This window comes from Monopterus albus, unplaced genomic scaffold (assembly GCF_001952655.1).
Source record: "Monopterus albus unplaced genomic scaffold, M_albus_1.0 scaffold181.1, whole genome shotgun sequence".
NCBI lineage: Eukaryota > Metazoa > Chordata > Actinopteri > Synbranchiformes > Synbranchidae > Monopterus > Monopterus albus.
In genome coordinates, this window is record NW_018128061.1 from 309,158 (window position 1) to 330,223 (window position 21,066).

At 41.1% G+C, this 21,066-nt stretch overlaps 1 protein-coding gene across 2 annotated transcripts in view; it reads left to right on the plus strand.

The window, feature by feature from the left end:
* LOC109969759 (netrin receptor UNC5D-like) overlaps positions 1-21,066 on the plus strand; it is a 193,440-nt gene that overhangs the window by 127,916 nt on the left and 44,458 nt on the right. For both annotated transcript variants that reach the window (XM_020616888.1, XM_020616889.1), the window contains one exon: positions 8,753-8,959. In XM_020616888.1, the coding sequence (XP_020472544.1) occupies positions 8,753-8,959 (207 nt within the window). The remainder of the gene's footprint in view (positions 1-8,752; positions 8,960-21,066) is intronic.

The following is a 21,066-nucleotide window of genomic DNA, read 5'->3' on the forward strand; positions in this document are numbered from 1 at the left end:
TAAGTAAGCAATTATCTTCTTTTGTCTGCTATCTCTGTCAGTCAGCGGAGGCTGGCTTTCTAAACGCCACCAGAGCGAAGGAACACTGATAGATGAGGTAATAATGGTGCTGCTTTTAACATGTTAATAAAAGCACTCCGTATCTGCATCTGTCATTATTCAAAAGTGACTTGATTGGCCGTGTGATAAAGATAAAGTCAGTGGGAAAAAAAGATCTACTGTAGAGGTCTGGAGGCTCTGGATATTACCCCCACTCTCCTCCAGAGGTGACGCTGATTAAACTAATTTATGTGGAGGGCTGTAGAAGAACAGGTAAGAATCATTAGAGATTTCAGTTTGGTCATAAAGGAAGAGCAGTATTTCTGTATGAATAAATGCCTCAGACAAAGATTTTAATCTTGTTGAAGACGAAGAGTCCTGAGTATCAATATCCTGTATCAACTCCCACCCACCCCGACCTCCGCCACTACAGGTCTCCTAATTTTGTACCTTCTTGCCCGACGCAGTTTGCCGCTACTGAAATATCATAATGGATGTAACAACAACCAATAACAGCCATTTAATGAGGTGATAACTATGGATGTAACAATACCAAACGCTCACAGAGCTGTCGTGATAAAAATTCCACGATAGGATTATATATCACAATATTAAAAATGAAGAAAAAATATGGAAAAGTTCCCTTTACTTTTTAGTATTATGTATATAAAAGATAATGCAGCAGTCAGTAGCAGTCCTTTTATGAGATAATATAAAATAATATATTGTTGCAACAGCTGGATCTTGTAAACAAAACAAGTCACACTCAAAGTGGAACATGAGTGTTTTACTACCCCCACGGTAGGTTTAACTCTGTCTGTCTGGTGGTTGGGTTCTCGGTAGGCTGCTGCACCCGTTGAAGCAGGAATCCGCTTCACCGCCCGGGGCAGTAGTGAGCAAATTGCTGCTCGGCACCCCAGAACAAGAAGAAGAAGACACCACTATACATTAGGACAAGCCACATAAAGGTGGGATACTGTCTCAGTCCTAATCAGGGGTCAGGGGTAGTATTGCCTTCGTCTGGGAGTGTTTCCAGATTGTTTTGCATTTGTCCGTTTCCTTTCTGTCCATGTCATTTCTTCAAACAGGAGAATTGAACTGCTGCCACACAACAGCTCTAAAAGGTAATGATGGAACATCCACTATGTCCATTTCAGATTCTGCAAAATGCCCACATGTACAGTAATATCCTGGTAAACACACACAGCCCCACAGTATTATCAAGACATTTGTTATCATGAAATTACAAGTATTATTATATCTCTAGTGATAACATTCAAAACAGCTGTTTGATTTTATGAAATTATTATAGATTAAAACTGGGGGTCTGGAAAATGAGCATATGTAAATATCACAATAAGAGATCAGGTGACATATTAATCACACAAAGCAAAGATTCCTCTTTTATTGAGTAGTACAGGCAATGTTTAAGGTTTTTTTATTTTGCACAAACAAAATACTGAAGCTGACACATAACAAGACAATGTCAAGGCCATGTTTTTAATAAACTAGCTTCTGTTTAAGTTGATCCTGTATGCCACTGACGCCCAGTCACCGAAAAGCAGAGTTACAAGTTAGAGTGGATTTTCTGGGATTATCCCTGCTCTCTGTTCAGATATACATGAGTCTTAAGCCTGTTTGTCACATTTTTAGTTTACACTCATTTGTTTGATGGAGGAAAAAGTGTTTCAGTGAATTTTTTGGCATAATAAGTATAAAAGTCATATTCAAATCTCTGTGGCATTTATTTAGATGAGTTTGTTTCACTCCTAGTATTAATGTGTATATGAGTAAAATTTAACAAAGAAATTGTGGATGCAATGCGGGCGGGAGACTTCTTGTCAGTTTGACATCCAGGTAACCCACTTTTGCTCCAGCATGTTTACTCTTTGATTATCAGGGGAGCTGAGGGAAGCACTATCTCCCCGCCTGCCAAAACCAGGCTGGCAAGCTGTCACAACACCGATGAAGACACATATACCACCTGGGTGTTTGTGGGTGACAAGCATTCACACACACACTCATACACAAGCACTGTATACATCCACTGGTTTGTGCACGTTCCATTCCACACTTACACTTTCTAAAAAATTGTAATCCTGACAACAAATATTCTTCTTTTTTTATTACACCACTTGAAATCACGGATGCTAGTTTCCCTGGTTCGAATCCAAATGGAGACCTTTGTCACTTGTCATATCCTGTTCTCTCTCCCCTTGTTCTTTGTCTTCTTCAAGACTCTGTATCAGCTACTGTATCTAATAAGGGCCAAAATGCCAAAGTATCATCCTGATATTTAGACATGGAGATGAAGAAAATGTCATACTTAATCCAAAGATTACTGCCCTTTGTTTTGACTGATGCAGATTTTTTGAAAAATAACTGTGAATAAACACAAATTAAAGTTTGTTTTAATCTTTTAAAATGCAAAGAAGGTGGAAACACTGTAGTTTTTCTCTCAGCATCTTCTGTTTGTGAAAGTCTTGTGTGTTGCCTGAGAGACAAATTCCAGGGCAAAAAGTCCAAAAGTGTCAAATTTGCACCAAGTATTGTATAATTACTGTTAATACACCAAAGCATGACTTTAAAGAAGGTGAGCAAAGCATCAGAAACAGACTGTGCTCTTGTTGTTTGTGCTTTGAAAGTCTAAGTTGTCCCTTCATCTAATGCTGATGCAAACTAAGCCTGATCTAACACTCAAACATTTACTGTCCCCCAGCTCACAGACAGGATGAATCTTGATGGTGAAGTGTATGAATGGTGCTTGTTTCTCTGAGGTTTCTTTAAACAAGGCTCCTGCTTCTCCACTGGGGCTACAGGACAGACAGATAACAGTTGGCACATACACAGCGACTTCCATGTGAGCGTAACTTTGCAGAGCAGGTCATTGCTGATAGAGAGAAACAAGCAAAAGTCATTGAATCAACACAGGAAAAATGAAGTCTGAGTGTGAAGTGGTTGATCAGAGCAAAGAGTCAACATTTGTCTGTTCTCCTTTTGATTGGACACCATGTGCGAAGAAATCTGTCTTTGCCTGAGAGTGCTTCAGTTGTAGCGCACACAGTATGTGACTGTCTGTGTGTGTGCATGTGTGTTATGTCCTGAGATGACAGATGAGAACTTTGAATTAATATTTGAACAAAGCGCTCTGGCATCTCTTTCTGTTGAGGCCATGCTGTTTTTACGAGTCACAGAGGCAGAGCAGAAATGTTTTGCTCGTTGTTCTCCAAATGCAAAGAGGTTACAACTCAGACAGCACTGTAGCCCCAAGCATCGCTGCAGTCTGAATGAAGTCACTGAGAGACTTGGGGGACAGAGAGGGATAGTATCAAGAAGGAAACATGGATGTGATTGTGAGTAATTGTAGACAATCAGACATATATGCCTGGTTACCACCTTCAGCATAATCCTGCCTCAGTTTGACAAGTTTGTTGACACCATGGCAGCCTCTGTGCCGATCCAGCTGGTGTGCACAGTGCTGGTTCCTAAAGAGTTCATTACCTGTTAGCTTGTCACAGGAACACCTGAACCTGTGGGTTGATGGGTTGTGATGTGGTTGAACACTGAACACAGTCAGGCATTCACGTTTCCACCTTTCTCACCCCATTTGCTGTTGTGCTGGCAGATCAAGAAATCCAATCTTTCTCTGTCTGTCTCTTCCCTGTGCCATACCTGTCATTCAGGCAGACAGAGAAGAAGTGAGTGTGGGGGCTGTGCATCGCAGAGGCTGTGGTCCTGTGGTGGGCCAAAGTTGGCCCAGGAGCCAAAACCAAGTGCCTTTCTGTTTGGACTGGCAGGTTTAAAAGCATTCCGTGAAGATGCCACTCATTATTTTTTGACTTCGTGCTGCGCACTCAGTTGATCTGAACAGATGCTCCCCCAGTGCTTCTCACTGTCTTCAACACCCACCTATCATCTGCTTCACCAGTCTCCCTCCACCCCCATCTTCTCTGCTAGCTTCACCCCTGATCCTCAATCTAGACCTTCCATCTGCTGCACGGATCTGCGTCAGTGCTGCCTATGAAGACACCTCACACTGGGCATATATAATTAATGAAGCTTTAACCATTGCCAAGCTGTAGTTATTCCTGTATTTACACCGACACATTAGCCTGAAAGTCAGTGTTTACACAGAGCCAAAGACACATAACAGCAAATAAAATGCACCCCCGTCCACCGACGAACCATGAACCTTATTCCTTAAACCTGTTAACTGTCAGCATGGCAATTAATAAATAATTTTGCCGCTGACTGTAAATTTGCAAACTAAGAATTAATTAGTTGATTTGTATATTAATTTATGGCATAACAGCTGCTTCCTGCGTATTAATCCTGAATGATGTCTGGTGGGTTAAAGTCATTGATAAACGTTTAGTGCTTCTGTTCAGTTTTTTCCGGTTGTTTAATTTTAGTTATTTTCAAACTGCAGCAGTTTCAGGGATATTGCAGGATGGCCACTGACTCATATTCTGAAATTGAGATGAACTGTAAAATATGTTAAGCTTCAGGCCACTGATTATTGGATAACACATTAAGGCAATGTTGCATTTTATTAAAGCCATATATTCCCCCCCCTGTTCTCTTCTCTTTGTTTCATACAAACACAAACAGACGCGCACTGTCTTCTTTTTGCTGCTTGTTCATGCTGGTCATTTGCCATGTGCATTCACAGTATTAGTGAGTGATGAGTCTTTTGGTACCTCACACACCTGTTGATCTCACCTGTACCATTGTGACAGTGCATATTTTAATTCATTCTCCTTCCGTGAACATTATTTGTGAAGAGCAATGGAAATCTCAAGCAAAGAAAGAGACACGAATGCGTAAACTTGAATTGAGAATCACCAGAGTGGTACTGCTGTGGTTAGTGAAACTGCAAGTGTAAGGTCTTATATCCACTGTAGCTCTTTCACACTGATGCTAAAGTGTTTCTTTTGAATGTATCAACATTCTCAGACCTGTTTACCCACAGCCAGGTCCGACTCGGTGACAACAGGTAGCTCATAACCCTGTAGCCACTGCAGCATAGCATGCTACTGTAATGATACAAGCAGATGGTGGCACTGACGTCTAGCTCTCTGTTCCATACTGTAAGTTTAATTCAGCATGATTAGAAAATGCAGGCTGCTGCTTACACAACGTGTCTCAAAAGAAGTAAAGGAAATCCTTAAATGTTACATTTTAATAACATGACAACATGAAGCCACAGTTGTGGACCAGATCTTGCACAAAGGCCCGTTTCAATCCAGGCTAATTGTTTTGGGGCACATTTTCTAAAGGCCATCTGATTGAACTTGTTTTCAATAAACAAAGGGTTAGTGTGTTAATGAGATATTATAATACTTCCTGTAAAGGGCAGCCAAGGCAGGAGGCAGTATCCTCAGCAACAAAGAGGATCCTCCTGCAAGGTACCTCTGTTTCTCTACCAGCTGTGGATGTGTGAGACACTCTGCTGCTTGTTGTCTTGTGAAGTCCTCTAGCATTTCTTTGATCGTGTAATGCTAATGCAGACATTAGTTGCTGCTATTGACCGTATATATAAAAGATAGACAAACCTTCCGTGATGTCACCCATCGGTTTTCTTCAGAATGGTTTTGAAGCTCAAGTCTGGTCGTTGCCATGTCGGTACCGCTGGCTAATCCAAAAATTGGCAACGAGTTGGAGCATGAGTGGAGCTTGTTAGACTGCTAGCAGCTAGCTAACTATGGCAGGGCCCTCCCACCTTTTGCTTAAATCAGCTATTCCCTTTATTTATGCCTAAATTTTAGTCTCAATATATTTAAAATGGGCAAATTATATATAAATTCACCACCCGTACAGTTGTCATGGAGGGGGAAATTAGCCATAGAGACTGAAATCGTTTTTTTTACAAGGCTGTAAGCATATTTATTTAGTTCTGCTGGTAAAGTTGGGCATTTTAACATGGGAGTCTATGGGGACTGACGTGGCCATTTGAGGAACTGCACTGCTGCATTGGCTTTATTTCTCAGTCCGCTGCTGGGTTGTTGCATCAGTGGGTGAACTCAGTCAGTACTTGGCCATGATGTTGAGTGTGAGCTCTGTGCTGATAAGGAAGGTCTATGACATCTACAAACGTGATGGCATGGGGTTTGTGTAGACATTCCTCTGGCTGCTGGGATACAGAGCAAAAAGCAGCAGGACCAAAACACACACCTGCTGGTGCACAGTGTTTCTGTAGAGATGGTTACCATCCTCTGGACCCTAATCCTTTATGATCTGTGTGTCAAGAAGTTGGTTATTCATTGGATCAGCTGGTGTTTGAGATGGAAACAGGGCTGCAGTTTATCTGCCAGGACATGAGATTGCAGTGTGCTGAATGCGGAGGAGAATTTGGCAAACATCAGGCTGGCTGCTGCCTTCAGCCTCTCTGAACCACTGTGAGTGTGCTGGAGCAGTCATCATCTTACTCTGTGTGAAGCAGCCTGTGCTACCACCCAAAGGCTTTACCAAATTATTCAAGTCAGCTAGGGGCTCTTACCCCTCATTTCATTTAGATTTTCACTAAAAGATATGAATAAATTGAAGTGGCATAAGAGACCACACTTATTCACTGCTTTTAATTTTGCATGTAAAAAGATGGAGTGTTTACTGCATTTGAGGGAAATTAAAACATCTCTGGGTTCTCTTACAGATAATGCAGCTGATGCAGGATTAGCAGACTGGTGGTTTCCTGGACAAAGGCTTGTTTGTGTGAGAAAGAAAGAGCGAGGGTGTCATCACTCAGCCCTTTGGCAGTGATGTCTTGTTTTCCTCTCAGACGGGGCTGGATGTATCTGTGCCTCTTATGTGTTATTGCCAGGCTGAAGAATTGGTTGTAGATCACTGTGAAAACTGAAGTGCAGGGCACAGCAGTCTCCTGAATGACAGTGGAGAAGCATATTGAGGTGAGATATTGGTCTTTGGCATGTCCTGGGAAGTGACATGCAAATCACTCAGCCCCGCAACAGCCACATGATCTTAGTGAGTGGAGAATGGTCGGATAGCAAACAGAAACCTGCGCCACCCCTGACGACCTCACGTCCTGTTTGAGCCGCAGCTCGTATGATTAACGGTGCAAGTCATCTCATTGCCATGTGTACCGCAAGGCGCAGCAGTGGAGCGGCATCCTATAGACCGTGCTCAGTGTTGCTCTTTGTGATCTATACTCAGCTATTTTTGACGTTATGCTGTTCCCAGAGACAGTTAAGTGCTTGTGTTTCCCTCTAGAGTCACATGTCTCATCACCAGCCTGAGGTTAAATCACACCAGAGTTTCCTTTCCTGTGTGTCTCCTAATCTGTCTGCTGCAGTTCTCTCCCACCTGCTACATAAAAAAGGAACATTTGAAAAGCGAACAAACAGCAAACTTTGAAATAGGGCCTGTAATGAAACCTCGCTGCTGTTGATGTTGATAATTGGCATTAAACTGTCATGTGATAAACATTAGTACAATACCTGATCTACTAACAAATGAGTCATTACTTGGAGGGCTGTGGCTTTGTTTGACAGCTGTGTGTTTGTGTTTTCATGCGCCCATCTATCATCATCTGGATGTGCACTCACGTCTATGTTTTGCATCTATCCAAATACAAACACACCATGTCAATGCTCCATGTGCAAAACAAATTGAAGCACTCCGTAGATGAAAAGCATGCCCGGGGCTAGTCATTTTGAAATTAAAAGCATATCTCTTTGTTCAGCCTCGGTTCCAGGAATGAAGGAGAGAATGTGAATGTGTTGCACAGAGGGGAGAGGAACACTGAGTAAGTGCTGTGATTTTTACAGCCAGGGAATCACACAGTCTTTTATCTATCCCCCTCAATCAGGAGACATCCAGCAGGGAAGGTAGGAGGATTAGATTAGCTAGAGAGTGGAAGGGAGAAAGAGAGAGTGGGTTCTCTAATCCTGATGGGGTTTTCAGTGGTACACCCATCACTGTGGAAAAACATGCAGTGGGGAGCTGGGATCAGGAGGGGCGTGTGCAGGACGGTTTACCTCACTAAACCCTTCACACTTGCATGAAAGAGGTTCCAGCAAACTAGGGGATTAGTCGGAGTATAATTACACTTGTGAGGCCTCAGAAGAAGCAAAACGTGCACTGACTGGAACGCACCTGAGACAGGCAAAGGAAGAAGGGGAGTAGTGCCTGTTAATGTGTTCCCAGTGTGTTTTCTGGCATTCTGACTTCAGTGAACACCAACATCTGAGAGATCACATACGTCTTTATGGGACTGCTGTAGATCTGCCTAATCACCATTCAGATGTCTTTTTCTTCTTCAAGTGATTCCACTAATTGCTTTTTTTGTTTAGTTTTGCTTTGGCTTTTTGTTCTTTGACCTGTGGAGCCTGTTTGCTGACATTTTAACTACTGGCTGTGTCTTTCCTCTCCAGCAACGAAGGTTGTTGTCAAAACGTATGTCTACTCATCGCTATAGTAAAATTGCACTGGGATAAAATCTGCTGCATGTTTCAGTTCCTGTCCCACTTCTCTTTTTATTATAAACATTTTGCAGGTTTGCAAAATAAAGTTGAGCTCAGCTTTCTCCTGTAGCATTATGTGTACATCCATGTTTACTTAAAATATTAAAGACTGTTGTGCTCAGGAAAACACTGTGCATCTGCAGTGGAGTTTTGTATTATCTAGCATTTCTCTTTTTCAGTATTCATGTTTATTTTATACACAGTCTCATATTATTCTCATTTTTTTTCCTCAGGTTCCCGAGGTGAAGCCCTGCAGCATGGCCAATCTGGGACACTGCCCCACTTCATGGAAGAGCCCGTTGATGCTTACATTGTCAAGAGTAACCCCATCAAGCTCCGGTGTCAAGCTCGACCCGCTCTCCAAATCTTCTTCAAGTGCAACGGTGAATGGGTCCACCAGAGCCAGCACATGTCTCAGGAGCACACCGACCTGGGGACAGGTACAGCGAGCACTATTACGTATATACAGACATAAATATGCCTTATACACACACAGAATATACAGATATACACAGTTTTGAACTCAGTTCTTTTCCTGTCAATCCCTTCTCCTGTCACTATAAGTTATACAATACATTATGGGACTAATTATAAGATAATACAATTCACATTTCTGTTAGAAGGAAGATGATACAATTCACATTTCTGTTAGAAGGAACTGAAGTGGTAAGAATGAACTTTGCCAAAGGGGCTTTATGATAGTGTCCATGGCTACATCCAGCTCTGCTAATATATTTGCCTCAGTTCTTTAACACGTGTGTGACATGTGATCTAAACCCAAAAGACAGTTGTTAGACCACGAAAGGCATCAAGGTGTTGGACTTTGAACTGGTGTGTTTTACTGATGCAGCCTGCAGAAATGCACTTGTTGTTGCTTTAACTTGAATTCATTCAAAGATATTTTTCTTTATTTCTTTTTTGTCTGTACTACTGGGAGAAATGCTGGTTGTACAGACTGGCAGCAGCAGGAAGGACGCACCTGCTAATTGAATAGCAACAATACAAAAACTGAGTTATAATTTCTTTTTCCCTTTGCTTTTTAATCGTATAGGATTATTCTCAAGTAAATGTTATAAAAAGGTTCTTGTTTTTTTTCCAGTGGGGGAAAATGTTGTGTTTTAAGCATCATAACCATTAAAGTGTTTTTCTGATTTTTGAAGAAATCAGGATTGTAATGGGTCATCCTGTTTTTCAAAACCAGTTATCTTTTAGCCACCTGAGCAGAAAACATGCAATTGTTAGGCAATAAATAGAGCTAGGTTTGCTCTGACCATCTATTAATCAGATTATAACTTGGTGAAAGAGGTCAGGATGAAGGCCAAATATGTATGGACCTGCTTTGGCCACTGTTAGTGCCACAGCGTTGTTGCTTCTCTAAACACACAGCACCAATCAGTATCTCTCCCTTGAATTAACAGTGGACCTCTGCATTTTTACTGCTTCAAGTCTGGATTCATAGCTGTGTTCCCATCTGGCTCCTTATCGCCTTTCATATCTGTTTCCACTGGGATAGACAGAAGGAAGGAGAGACAGAAGGAGAGGAGCTGAGGGAGAGAGAACAAAAGCTGAAAAGGGGGGCATCTTAAAAACCCACCTGGTCTAGTGCCTCACAGAGTAGAAAGCTCTGTTTGAGCTGGACTATGTCAGGATTTGTCCTACTAAACACAATCTGCTGGAAGATATTATAAAGTAGGACAAATGTGCAATTAGGGTTTTTATTAGTCTTTATTGTAACCTTGATCTTTACTAAAATGTAGGAGCATCACAGATAGACAGGAAACCATAAAGATAACAGTGAAGCTTTGTCCCAGTTTGAGAAGAATTCCCCTTCAGGTGATTTTATAAGTAGCCAGGTCCGAAAAGGACTCTTAGCCAAGTTAGTTGTTTTTGTGCATGGAAGTACCTCCACAATTATGTGGTGCTGGTGTAGTGGAAGGTGAAACGTTAACGTATGCTATTCTGAGGGCTGTTTCCTGCCTATCACCACTTCAGATTGTTGCTGTAGCACCTGTGCCCAGAGTTAAGGTAGCAGTGTTTCACATGGACAAGGAGATCTTGCAAAGTTTACATTTAATGAAGGCAGAAAAAGAGTCATGCTGTTTTGGGAGAGACTGGTAGAAAGTGTTTGCATCAACTCATGACTTGTTCCTCCTGTCCGTATTCTCATTTCTGTAGTTAGACTGTGCTTTGTGCCATCTCTTGGCAGCATTTCTTTTGACCGTGGTGACAGTCTTACTTTATCAAAATAGTTTTAGTTGCTTAAAATAGCTAGAATCTGTATGTTTATAATAACATTGCATTAACATTACCTTGTGTAATGTGAAAGGGGTTGATCATAGTGACAAACCTTGCAGTTCCCCTTTAGAGTATGTTTCAACCCATTGTTTTGGTTTTCTGCCCTGCAACTTTGCTCTTCAGGTTCATGCTCACTGTTCTCATAGCATCATTTACCACCAAAATAAACACTGTAATGGCATCCAGACAAAGGTATTGATTAACTGGTGAATACAGTGGAGTCTGTAACAGCTCCTAGATCAGGAATTGGTGGAGACCAAATACAGAGCAAAAAGTGAATGAATATTGGATGTATATTCACCAGGTGGCTGGAAACATGACAATAAATGAATGTTAATGTTACTCTGCAGTGTAAATACTGTAAATGATCTTTAAATGTTGATAAGATCTCAATGCTGCGTTTACATCTTGTTTCTGCTGCCTCCAAGTCTTCTGCTTCATCACACAGTAGTTGCTCTGTTGTGTAGTTGTCAAAACTTCTCACCAGGGTTTAGGCTTCATTTAAAGGGTATGTTTGTCTTGTCATTGATGATCTGAGTGCATAGCTTTGTGATCAGACACAGGAGAGAGCAAAGTGAAAACAAATGGAGCCGTTTAGTGCGTTGACATAAAAGATCAACTACAAAATAGGAAGAAGTCGTATCCTTCTGTCATGACATAAAAATATCTACAAACTGTTACTTTATTGTACAAACAGCTACTTTATTGGTATGTGCCTCAAGAGAACAAAATGTCCCCAAATTATTTCCAATTTCAGTTGATTTTTAAGAACATAAGACTTGGCCATCTTTTACTGCCCACACTTGGATGTGACTGCACGCTCCAACAGCCTTCCTCTGAAAGCAGCAAATAGCTGCGGACGCACAAACTATTATTGCTTAACACATCATGTGTGCACAGTGGAGATGTCCTTGTCAGGCATTTCAATCATTTTAACCCCAAATAAAAGATTCCACATCCTACCTTTCAATCTAATGATAAAGGAACAGGAGTGTAAAAATGATTCCCTCTTAATAGCAGCTGCTTTCACTTTTAGACCTTCCTCCATTTCTTTGTTTTGTTCCGGTAAATTGTAATGGCTTTTGGAACTAAAATGGAAAACAGCAATATTGTGAAACAAGAGTAATGTAAAACTCTCTTGATAGTTTTTAGTTAAATTGTGTTAAAATGTTCATAATTTGTAGAGATAATAATTTGATATGGATTTTCTAATTCCATTCTTTGATCATTTTTCAGATAAGCATTTTTGGCAAATAGAATACTACAGTTAATTCCTGTTCATTATTGCTACAGGTGAAAACAGCATATGATGACCACTTCATCATTTGGTTTACCAGTTCAGGCCCAATGCCCTGTCACACCCTTTTTATCTCTGACACCATACAGTATATTGGAGCATTACATATATTTCTTCAGCAGGTGGCGTATGACCATCTGCATGTCTACATTCAAAGAGTACATAGATTTTCTGTTCAGTCCTCCAGCTGCTTGGTCCACCTCTTCCAGACTGAAATACTTCAACAAGCTTTGGATGGAATGCCATGAAACCAGGTCAACATTTTAATTTGTCCTAAAATGTACACTAAACAGAAAATATTAGCATGCTAAAATGCTAAATTACGGTGGTGAACAACATGACCCAGTTTCTTCTGCATAGTAATATTTTCATTATATTATGTTAGCATGCTGACATTAGCATTTAGCTCAGTGCTCTGCTCTGCCTAAGTACAGCCTCACAAAGACGTGAACCTACTGCAGACTCTTAGTCTTGTTTGATTGCACATCATTCTCACTTTTATCTTTTAAAAGATAATTGGCTCTTTGCACAAATGCTACATGATTGGAAAGTTGCTTGTGTTTTTCTCTGTCCCACTTTTTCCTTTTATTCCCCCTCACTCACTAATTCACTCTTTCTCCATTGCCCTCAGTCTTTTTTAATTTTCTTTCTTTTCTTTTAGCACTTGTGCACACACACATACAGTACATATCTATGCCCAACTGCATTTGATTGTATTATAATTCTGGCTGAAACCCCTCTGAGGGGATAATCTGTGATTTTATTGCTTGGAATGCTTTAGAATTCACATGTGTGGGATGCAGAGGTTTCTTTCACGCCCTGACCCAGAATTTTGGGAGTGTTTCTAAACATCTGTCATTAACTACATCTTGAGAAAATGAGACACTTCTGGTTGTCTATCCAGCTTCATCTGTAGGAGGCGGTATGTCAGTACAAGCTATTATAGTCTGGCTCGGGTAGTAGAATGGCCCCCAGGGTCAGCAGCAAGCAGGGGGGTGTAGCTATTAAAGACTAAGCTGTGAATTAAATGCAAACAGACTCAGCAACACATGCCCCAGCATTGTTTCACCAGGGCTTTTGAGGCAAGGGACAGAGAGCGTGTCTGCCCAGAGGCAGCTAACACATATATTTTAGCTATATGTGGAGTTCTTTTTCTCCGATTCAGTCGTCACTCAGATATGCCTTACAGGTGACAGAGTGACAGATAAGGAAAATAAATGTAAAAACAGAAGGAAGAAAATACCCATTACAGCTTCTGTGAATAGCTTGGACTGCTATTGCCATAAGCTTGAGGAGACTGGTACAATATGCAGTCTGTTCCAACTGGATGAATCATGCTGTGTTTCTCAATCAGTAAGAAGGGTAGCAGAGTAAAAAGATGTTTGAACAGCATGTAATGGATAAATATTTTATACCCACAACTCACCTTTTCAGTGAGCCAATCCCAGGTGCTCACCTTCCAATGGCAATGAGCGAGTGTGAGCTGCATTTGTCTTGTGAAGTCTTAAAATTTAATAGAGAAGAAAATTTGTTCTCTGTCCAAAATGTCAACTATGCTTAGTTTCCAAGCCCGCAGGTTCCTGAAATGTTGCAGTTTGACATATATGACTAAAAGAAATAAGTGCAAAATAAATCTTAATTCTTGTTATATGTAAGACACATACTTTAAAAATGTTTGTCATAGCGCAAAGAAAACGCTGGGGTCTGGACAGCAGGCTTTTCTGGGCAGACCACACTGGTTTAGAGCTGGATGCCACCGTGCAGGTAAGTTAACCCTCCTCACTTCCCGGTGACAGCAACAAATCCAGAAGTGTTAGATGTTCTTGACTTGTGGTTTATGTATTTTGTAGCACAAAGGTTAGTAGTTTAAGTACAAGCTTCCTTCCCTGAGATAAAAGGCTCATTTCTTTCTTTCGATGTACATTCAGTTTGTATTCAGTGTAGACATTCTACAGAGCACGAGTGGCTACGCAGTCTCTTTTCTAAAGCTTGAAAGCAGGATATAGTGTAAGTTGCAGCTTTTCTCATGAATTTCCCTTTATTGTCATTATGCAGCTATTATGAATAATAAAATTGTTGTGCTATTCATGCCATTAGCTTGGCAATGATGTGCCGTCAGCCTGAAATATATTGTATCTATCAGTAAAGAAATGCTTCTGGTGGAAATAAAAACCATTTCTCACACTTTGATTAAGAGTGTTTTTTGCTTTGTCTGTTGTTATTAGTTTTTCTTAATTGAATAATGTGGTTTGAAAGATATGGCACAATGCACATTGTGAGGACTGACTGCATTATTGACAACTTGCAGAAGGATGACATGTAGTGAGCGCTTGTTCGGTGAAATGAATTAATCAGTTATGAGCACTGACAAACCAAAATGCTTTGGCCAAAATTTGACATTGTGGAAGTTATGCTATGAAAAGTTCAATAGTCATGTCTGTATGCTAAGATGTTTGACTTAACCCAGCACACAGAAAGACTATTTCTGGGTTTGGACCAGTTCTTCCAGGAAGTCACGGGTCCTCACCAGGAAATAGTTCATCACAAACCAGCCCGTAAAAAACATATTTGTTGTTTTTACAAGTCACATACAGCTTGTTGATTTAGTTACCGTTGGATAGGCCCAGTTACTCTAGTTGTTGCTCCATGTTTCCAGTTTTTATGCTAAGCTAATGTAGGAGCTGCTGGTGCTGCCTCTCATTTAGTCTGTATGGAAGTGGTATCAATGTTCCCACCTAGTTCTCAGCTTGAGTGTTTTTCATCATTCCTTTTTCCCCAAACAGTTTTATCATTTTAATATGAACAAGCATTACAAGGTATACAGTAGAATACCACAAATAAACAATAATAAAGGTAAATAATCTGGAACAGAACAATAAAACAGAAAAAAACTAAACCCCACTTGTCTTTTTCATAAATAGAGCCGAGTTCAGGTCCGTCCATCATTGGTCATGTCGCTTGTGACGTAACCTTATGGCGGGTTCGAACTACACGATTTAAGACTGATAACAGCAGGACATTCGAACACTAGGTACCAGACACAACAATTTGTCCCATATCACGCGTCATAATAAACGATGACCGATGCTGCGTCTGGGATGGCTCAAGATGTCCTGACAAAAGGCAAGCGTGTCAGAATTTTTTCCTCTTCATAGGATGAATCATAATAATAATTAAATATCACAGTGGTACAGCTAAAGTTGGCATATTGACTTTCACAGCCAGCTGAGGGAAGTGGCTACCCTATCAGGGCTAGCTAGTCTTTGCATCTACTAATGGTTAGTCCAAGTGAGAGTAAACAATGCCAGTATTCCGTCTTGAAGGTTTCCAGGTGCGGAAACAAAAGTCTACCACCCTCTGCTGGTTGATGGTCCATGTGTAGCTTCCAGAAAACCTTCTGTTGAAATACACACATGTAGCCTTTACAAAATGCAAAGGCTCATGAGAGGCCCAGTTAATACTGTTGTGGGGTGACAGGTAAAAGTTTTTGATAGGATAATCAAGAAACAGGAAGGTTAGCGCTAAAGCAGACTATGAAGCAATAAACATTCAACTTCTCAGCCAGTGTCATTACTGGTTCATACCTTTTGAACAGCTGTGACAATCAGAGTGACATTTTGAAAATAGCTCAGTAAAAGGGGAGAAGAGAGTTTCTCCAAAGAGGAAAATAATGTTGTGAATATAATAAGGCACAACAAATCTGCAGCCAAAGGCAGATGGTGCAGCATTTCAAAGGGAACAGTGGAGCTTCAGAAAGTGCAGAGTTAGATTTATGGCATGTCTCTTGTGTCATTGCCCAGTTGTTTTACTTTTCAAGTGGTCTCCTGCATTTAACCTACAGTACCAGTAATAGTTTAAGACATGAATGTGATATGATGATATAACGGGATCAATGAGAAGTGACATTTGTAATTCTGCTGCATTATATTCCAAAAAGTAGCATAAGAATATCACTTTTGCCAGACAAAAACAAGTCCATGACACATGGGAGTATTGCCTACTGCTAATCTAGTGTGTATGGATGAGAGCAGGAAGGAGTGGTAATTAGAATGGAGTGAACTTTTGGTCGTCTCACTGTTTTCCACCATGAATTGTTTGTGTCCAGTGGATCTGCAAGATGGCAAATGAAGTGCAGAAGTCAGTGTGGTTATTCTGCAGCGACCTGCTGCAGTTTGCATGTGATTTAGTCAATGCAAGCACAGCAAATCACTGTGCACAACAACTCTGTCCAGTGCACTGATTTTAAAAGCTGTAAACTGCAGATTTATCACCCCGAAGGAGAAGGCTTTCATATTTTCAGTATTAAACACTAGTGGGTGGCCGATGCCGGTATCATCCATTGAAAGTACCGATGCTTCTTAGATCACATCTACTTCTTTGTAAGTGTTAATTGGAACAGTTTATTTACATTATTAGTATTATTCTTAAAATTGTTGCACATTTACTCCCAATGATTTAGTGTGCACTCATTACAGACTCGCCAACTTATCAGCAGTGGGAGGCTGCACAAAGCCTAATCCGGTCCTCCCATGTTTATTCTCAGCATGTCTGTGCACCAGGTTTCACCAAAATACCAACACTTCACAATGTTCTGCCTCATTTGAATGAAGCTGCTGTCTTTTTGTGACTCTCCATGCACCTTTGTGCCACACACACTGTGCTGGGTATGAAAATAGCAGAACACAAAAACACCCACGTGTCATAATAATGGCACACCATGACATGCAAAGGGGTTGACTTCCTTCCTGTTAGAGGGGATAACAGAGAAAGTGTTGGTGGATCAATACTGTTGTAGTGTTGATACCACCAGTAGTATTGTGTTGAGTATTAATACAAGTATCAATAGGTTTGATGCAAAAAGTTTCTGCCTTACATTAGATCATGTTCTGGACACAGTAACATGCTTCATAGTGCAACAGACACTTCAGATGTATATTTTAGATTTGTGTTTTCCATTGTTAAGCCATATGTTGTCATCAGCTGCTTTATAATGTAGTTTTTTTTCTTTGAAAACAAAAACGGTGAGTGAAAGAGAGCAGTATGTAGAAGTCGACCACTGGGAGGCTTATTGCTGCAGTCTACAAGTGGTGAGTCAGAATGGGAATTTGAGAAAGTAAATGGAATCGAATTTACAGTATTTTATTGGCATGGATGTATAAAGATAGTTCCCCACACATTTTAGAAGCAATTCCGAGCGCTACTTGTGTTGCTTGCAAGTTTCGCTGTAGGTGTGCAAAGCTGTTTGAGAAAAGGTGTAAATCTGTATCGAGTGCACATGAGAGAGATTGTTGGTTTTATGCTGCTGAGCAAATATGGTTTCTGGCGTTGAAAGATTCAAAGTCGGCCCTCAGTTTAGCACTGACTGTAACTGGTCTAACTTGAAACCATGAAACAGAAGACCAATTAGTGGCCGTCCCACATAAACACAAATGGAGAGAGGTGTCTGTAGAGAATGTCTGACAATGACTGAAAATGTTTCCTGAAACTGAAGGTGAAATGCAGCGTAACAAAGAGACGAGTTAAATTTCAATGCAGTTTAACATCCTAAATCCCAGATTCATGTTTAAACTACATTATGTCACTGATCTACAATCATGACTCTGAATATTTAAGTCCCAGCTTCCAAGTCAGCGTGACGATAACCTTGCAAACCCAAGTTTGGGTTTTGCCCAGAAAAAGGTACAATTGATTGGCTTCTCCTATTGTTGTTTGCACTTCTGTCACTGACTGTACACGGTTTTGAGTCACAGCTTATTGGCAGTTTAGATTTATCCTAATTATATCAATCCAGTTCTTATTCTATTCTACTTTATTCTGTTTTAGTTCCTAAATGTTATGGCACCCAATACTAGGTGAGAGAGAAACGGTATTTTGATTTTCTCTATGTCTTGCACATATGGTGAGTTGACAATAAAAAAAATCCTTGAACCTTCCTGGACAACAACAATTATTTCCTTATCTCTTTACAGTTGCTAAGTGTTAGAAAACTTTAATATCATGAGACGAAGGAATGCTGAGGCTTTGACAGTTATCGAGGTATCTTTCCTTATTCTTGCAAGAAGGAGCATCCAACAGCTGCTCAAAAGTGTCTCTGCAGTAAGCTCCTCGAGAACTACTTATACTATTCATGGCAGTTTTATTGCTCTTTGTTCTGCCAGGCAACCCCTCCAAGCGCGGGGTCAGGTCACCATGTATGTTTTCTTATCAGGACATTGCCTATGTCCTGAATTCCATTTCCATCCATCCATTTTCCTCCGCTTATCCGGAACCGGGTCCCGGGGACAGCAGTCTAAGCAAAGATGCCCAGACTTCCCTCTACTTCCCAACCTAAAGAGCAATACAATTTTACAAGCAGTTTCCTGAGTTCTTTAAGCTAAAGAACATCCTTTTGATAAACCACACACAGACAAGGTTCAGCTGGATATTCACTGTAAGAATCGCTTCCCAGATTTGAACCTCACTTCAGGAAAACAGCCCACACCGATGAACTCCTTAGAATTACTTATATCGAGACTTTGCAGACACTAAATCAGAGGTTTAAAATTTCATAGATAAAATTAAAAAAGAGCAGCAGCTGTAAACAAAACACAGATTCGGTTGCTGACCTATCAGATGACTTTTTGTCTCAGGTGAAATCCTGTAAGAGGGTTGAGAGATGGAAATGAGTGATAAAACTCAAGAGATTATTGAAGGACACGGTGAAAGAAGAGGAGAGAGGAAGGTGGAACAGAGGGGATATCCGTGCCTATACACTTCAGCTGAAAGGACAATACTTTGATGGAGAGATAAGAGAAAGAGGGGACTGGGGAGAAAGAGGACACTGGAAATGGAGAGGGTGGTGGGAGAGTGAAAGAGAGGCTGAAAACAGATACCAGGTTAGGTGTCTCGAGAAGGAGACAGTAGCAGCTCTTGCAAATTCAGTGATGAAGAGATAGTGATTGAGGGAAAGCGTATGAATGCAGGGTGGATAGAGGAAGTATGGATATCCCTTCCTGTTGATGCTCTGTCACTGTTCTGTATTATGATCTTCTCCAGCTAAGAGTTACAGGACAAAGAAAAAAGGTGGGGCCTGTTGAGGGGTAAGTGAGATGCTTCAGGGTCTCTCAGTGTCACAAACTATTAGTTAAAGTAATGGAAGCGAAATAAACGAAATGGCCCACAGAGTGAAGACTACTTGTGTATGCAAAGCTGGCTTCCTAATAAGCAGACATGCAGTTTTTGGTTAAACATAAACAAGGCAACTGGGGGAATAACACGAATAAAGACTTGCAGGATTTTAATGGCTGAATTATCATGATTTTTTTATGCACAGAGTAATGTGTCCCTTTGGTTCCAGGATTAAGTATGACACACACAGCTGGGACCAGACTGAAGATGTTGCTTGGAGCCTGTTCCGCTTGTCTAGCAGGGTTTGTCTGCGTCTGGTCCTGAGCCAACCCTCACAGCCCCCACATGCTGAGCTGCATGCCGCAATGTCACATCACACAAACATTTCCCTAAAGCTGGGTTCACATCAGACAGACGCTCTCCTAAAGCTATATCCATCCACCTCAACCCGCAGCCCACGCCATGTCACCCGCCGTGTGCACAGCAGCCTCACCAGGAGCCCTCACACAATCAGAATTCTGAAAATCCCTCATCACCACAGCACAGCAGGAGACATCCTGGACTCAGGTGAGCCGAGCCAGACCAGTGGAGGTCTGCTGAGCCGCTTGGATCAGGAGCCACTTGTAGCTGGCACTGCATGGCTCCCTTAGGGCCTTTTCATAGACTCAGCCAAGGCGAAACAATGGGCCACAGCCAGGAGAAATCACACCGCAGGCCCCATGCCAGACAGACCAAAAAAGAGGCAGAGACAGAAAGAGAGCACATGGGCGATATGAGATGATAAGTGAGCATCAGCACTGGAATATCTCCTCCTGACTCTTATAGAGGCTACATTAGAGACGCATTAAAGGACATGATTGAGGGGGCAAGTGGAAGCTCCTCCACCTTGAGGTCCATTGTCAAGGCTTTGTGGTGCTCTGTCAAGAGCCACTGGCATTAGCCTGAAGGGAAAGCAGAAGGAGAGGTCCAAAGAAAATATACAGGCAGCCAGGGAGCTGGAAGTGACCGCATGTCATCAACATGACCGAGCAGTCACTGGATAATTTCTCTAACACGGTGCACCTGAGTGCCATTTCAGGCTGCCTGGAAAAGGGCCTAAGCTCTTTGATCTCTGCCTAATGTGATGGAACCTGGGAGTCAGAGTGTCTCTGATTCCTCTCCTTTGTTTATCTTGCCTTTAGCAGAAACACCATTAACTCTCATTTAAACAAATAGTAGCCGCCCTTAAATGTGAGAGTATATCTCTTACTGGTACTTCATGCATTTGTTTTGCAACATGTTTGTGGAAAAACACTGTAATTATTTTTCATTTCATTTTTGCATAATAATATGAAATGGGCTTTTTGTTTTCAGATTGTATTTTGCTTTAGAGGTCAGAAATGTTCGCACTGTGTGCCAGAGCTTCTGGAGTGAATCAGCAGAGCTGCAGCTCAGTCCACCCTGCATGAGGCCGTTTGTCTGCTCTGAGCATGAAGCATTGCATCAGGAATAGTAGGCTGTTGTTTATTCATTAGCTGTTTCTGTTTTTGTCATCATGAATAAAGATGAGGAGGTCTGATGGTGAAAAAGCCATTTTAAATGAAGGGACACTATGCTTAAATCTGATATCACAATCCAGTGGTGAGCTAATATTTGTTGCTAACAATTTTAAATTCTAAATTGACAGTTTTCAGACCGACACTTTCTGAACTCACCTTCCATCAAAGAATATCACCTTTCAGTCAGAGTAACACTAAATCCACATTTTAGAGGTAGTAAATTAGATATACAGTCACTTTAATACACTGTCTGTTGAGCCTGGTTTTCATCTATATTGCTTATTACAACTAATGTTTTTTTCCCAAAGCA